Genomic DNA, 3,183 nt, shown 5'->3' on the forward strand with positions numbered 1-3,183 from the left:
AGACATTGTCCAAGTGACTTCTTGAGATCCTTGGTTCAGGCATCTCTTTTTGTGTGTGTGTGTGGGGTGGGGGGTGGGAGGGGGGATTAACAGAATTATACAATTTCCTTGCCAAATTGTTTTTTTTTTAATCATTCGATTCAAGTGATTTTTTCAGCTTCATCATATGTTACCAACTCTATTTTCAATCATAAATTATGGGAGCATTTGTGATTAAGAATATAGTGGCCATTAGATATGCAAAAAATAATTCAAAGTGATTTGAACTTTGATTGATAGAATTTCTAGTTGGGCTGCAATTCCTCTTAGCGCTCTCTTGGTGCAATTGGAGATTGAAGAGTTTAGCAGGAAATTCTCCCAGCTGCTGTAAGAATTTTTATTCTTCTATGTGGTGATATTTTAATATTTTTAGTTATATTCTCTAATTTTTAGTAATTAATTTAATTGTCCAAGTAAATTTTGGTTTTTTATTGCAAAATGTTTACAGTCAAACGTCTGATTTTTATAAAGGTGAATATATATTTTATATTTTGAATAAACGACGATTAAATTATTCTTAACAACAAATTATTTGTATTTTCAATTTTTATCTACAGGAACAAATAAATATTGAAATTAAGGGTTTGTGATCTGCAAATATGAAGGTGAGCATTTATTTTGAGCATCTTTTGAAGCGCGTGGATTAGGAAAGCCAAACCGTAATAAATATTTTATATAAGCCAAAACAAGTCGTTGTTTAAATTAAGTAATTGCGACCTGTGAATTTGAATGTACAACTTTGAGCATCTCACCATTGATCTGAATTAGCAAACCAAACCCTGAATAATTACCAGCGAAGAATGATCAAAGAAGCTATGCATAAATATACAAGGCTCCAATCAGATTATTATCACAGGATCAAGATCATAAACACGCATGAAACTCTAGCTCTACAAATAAGATAGCTAATAATTACCTTATCCTTCATCATAGATGCCCTTCTTGACTAGTTTAGAAGAAAGAAAAGAAATAATTGCCAAACTAAAAGTCTAAATGACAAAAAAAACCACTACTTTACAAGTGAGTTGTGTAGAAGACAAATGCTTGCAAAACAAAATCAACCTGAAAGTACTCAATATATATATATACATTTACATATACATTTACATATACATATACATATATATATACATATATATAGATATATATACATATATATATATATTAAATCTATTAGTTGTAGCCTTGCAAAAATTTCTTTCTATTGGGAAAAAAAACTCACCCTGGTTTTAAACAGCACATAAGCAATGCCCTTTCCAATGCTTGTATTTGGATCTCTGATTACACGCACAGCTTCAACATTTGGTTCTGACCGGCTCAGGCCACAGAATAATTGGTACAGCTCTTCATCCTGGAGTGCCAGCAATATATATCAGACAGAGGGCTGATAAATTTTAAGAAAACAGAAACAACATGATTTTCAATGACAAATATATCCTCGACAAAAGAAAGCTAACCTTCACATCAAAAGGGATGTTGCCCACAAAAACTGTTCTCTTTCTATCATATAGCCGAGCAACACCTTTCATTTTCTTGCGAGGTGGACATGCCATATCAACACGGATATGATTTCCACCAATCTAAGTATAAATATTTATTATATCTTAAATACAGCAGCATACTAACAGTACAAACAAACACTATCCAAGCGAATCAATTTTAAATGTTTCTGCAAGCTATATACCTCTGTCATATTATTAGACAAAGCAGCATGGGCTGATTGCTCCTCTTTGAAGACAATGTAAGCATTCATGCTGTAAAGCGCCACTCAAATTTAAACTGGCAGTATATATACCCAATCCAACAATTTAAACATGTAAACATGTAAACATGTGCAGAAGTCTCGTGAAATGTTAGGCATGAAAGAGCCAAAAATAAATATATAACTTAGGTCCTCAGCTTATAATTCAAAAAGAACTTTCCGAAGATGAAGGTGATTTAAAATATGTTTTTGAATAAACATTATAGCCACTCCAATATAATCAAAACATGTGTTCAAAAGAAAAATATGTGTGAGCACTTGGTTGCACAATGACAACACTATCATAAAAATGAAATTTTGAATATCCAAGAAATTATCATCGGCTAGTTGAGAATCTATGGTACGGTCGTTATGTGACTGATAAAGCTTCATAAATTATAATTTTTGCTTTGAAAACTAGAATGAAGCAATATATAAACAGTTAGAGAAACAAATTCTATCATAAAGTTATATGCAACGGTAAACAAATCACAGCTATGGCATTATCAGACAAAAGGATGGGGAAACCATTATTATCCTTAGAATCCCATATAGATATATATATATATATATATATATATAGAGAGAGAGAGAGAGCGAGAGAGAGAGAGAGAGAGAGAGAGAGAGAGGAGAGATACAAACACACACACACACACACGAGTATTGCAAACTTTGAAAAGTATTAATCATTCATAATATTACAACAGTTAGCTAGAATTTATGCACCACGAATATGAAAATATAGATTTACTCATTGCATGAGCTCCAGCAATGCAGGGTCTAGTGAGGAGTTGATAAACACTGTTTTAAACCTAAATTTATGAAAAGGTTGGTCCCATGATTTGAACCGAGGTCCTTCCAATTGCAAAAATGCAACTAAATCATTGCTTAGGGCCAATCTATTCAATGAAGATGGCGATGTTATAGTTTTATGTATGGTAAGCATGAAAATATACTTGTTTACAACCATATTACATTTTTTTTTTCTTTTCAAGCCATAATAATTAGGAAACATGCAAAAAGACTTGTTAATTATCCAACATTGTCAATCACATTAAAAAATATCCAAAATATGCTAAATATATATTATATGATTGAAGAGTCATAAATCACATTAAAAACATCCCTAAAATTTAAAAAATACAATAGGAAATCAATTAATTATAAAACATATTAAAAATATTCATAAAAAGCTAAATTTATATTAGAGGGGTAACTCAACATACAAAAATCAGTCTAACAAAAGGATCGAGAAAAGGGGCTCATGCATTTAGCATTAATCTTGAATTACAAAAAGGTTATTTTCATGCTTTGGTTGTCATTTGATCGGAATGAAGGCAATCCAACTATTGCAGCAAAGCACATCTCCTTATGACTAACATACTATACGTGCATAACATTTT

General features: G+C 31.4%; 1 protein-coding gene across 1 annotated transcript; it reads right to left on the bottom strand.

Annotated features, from left to right (window-relative positions):
- Nucleotides 1-1,261: 1,261 nt before the first annotated feature.
- Nucleotides 1,262-1,792, bottom strand: LOC110037569 (nucleolar protein 12-like; the record flags this gene model as incomplete). The annotated part of the gene is made up of 3 exons (XM_020742243.1): nt 1,724-1,792; nt 1,497-1,619; nt 1,262-1,390 (listed from the first exon to the last, which is right to left on the bottom strand). Coding segments are annotated over exons 1-3 (321 nt in total), but the record flags the coding sequence as incomplete, so codon positions are not given.
- Nucleotides 1,793-3,183: the final 1,391 nt, after the last annotated feature.

Source organism: Phalaenopsis equestris, unplaced genomic scaffold, assembly GCF_001263595.1.
Source record: "Phalaenopsis equestris unplaced genomic scaffold, ASM126359v1 Scaffold221305, whole genome shotgun sequence".
NCBI classification, from domain to species: Eukaryota; Viridiplantae; Streptophyta; class Magnoliopsida; order Asparagales; family Orchidaceae; genus Phalaenopsis; species Phalaenopsis equestris.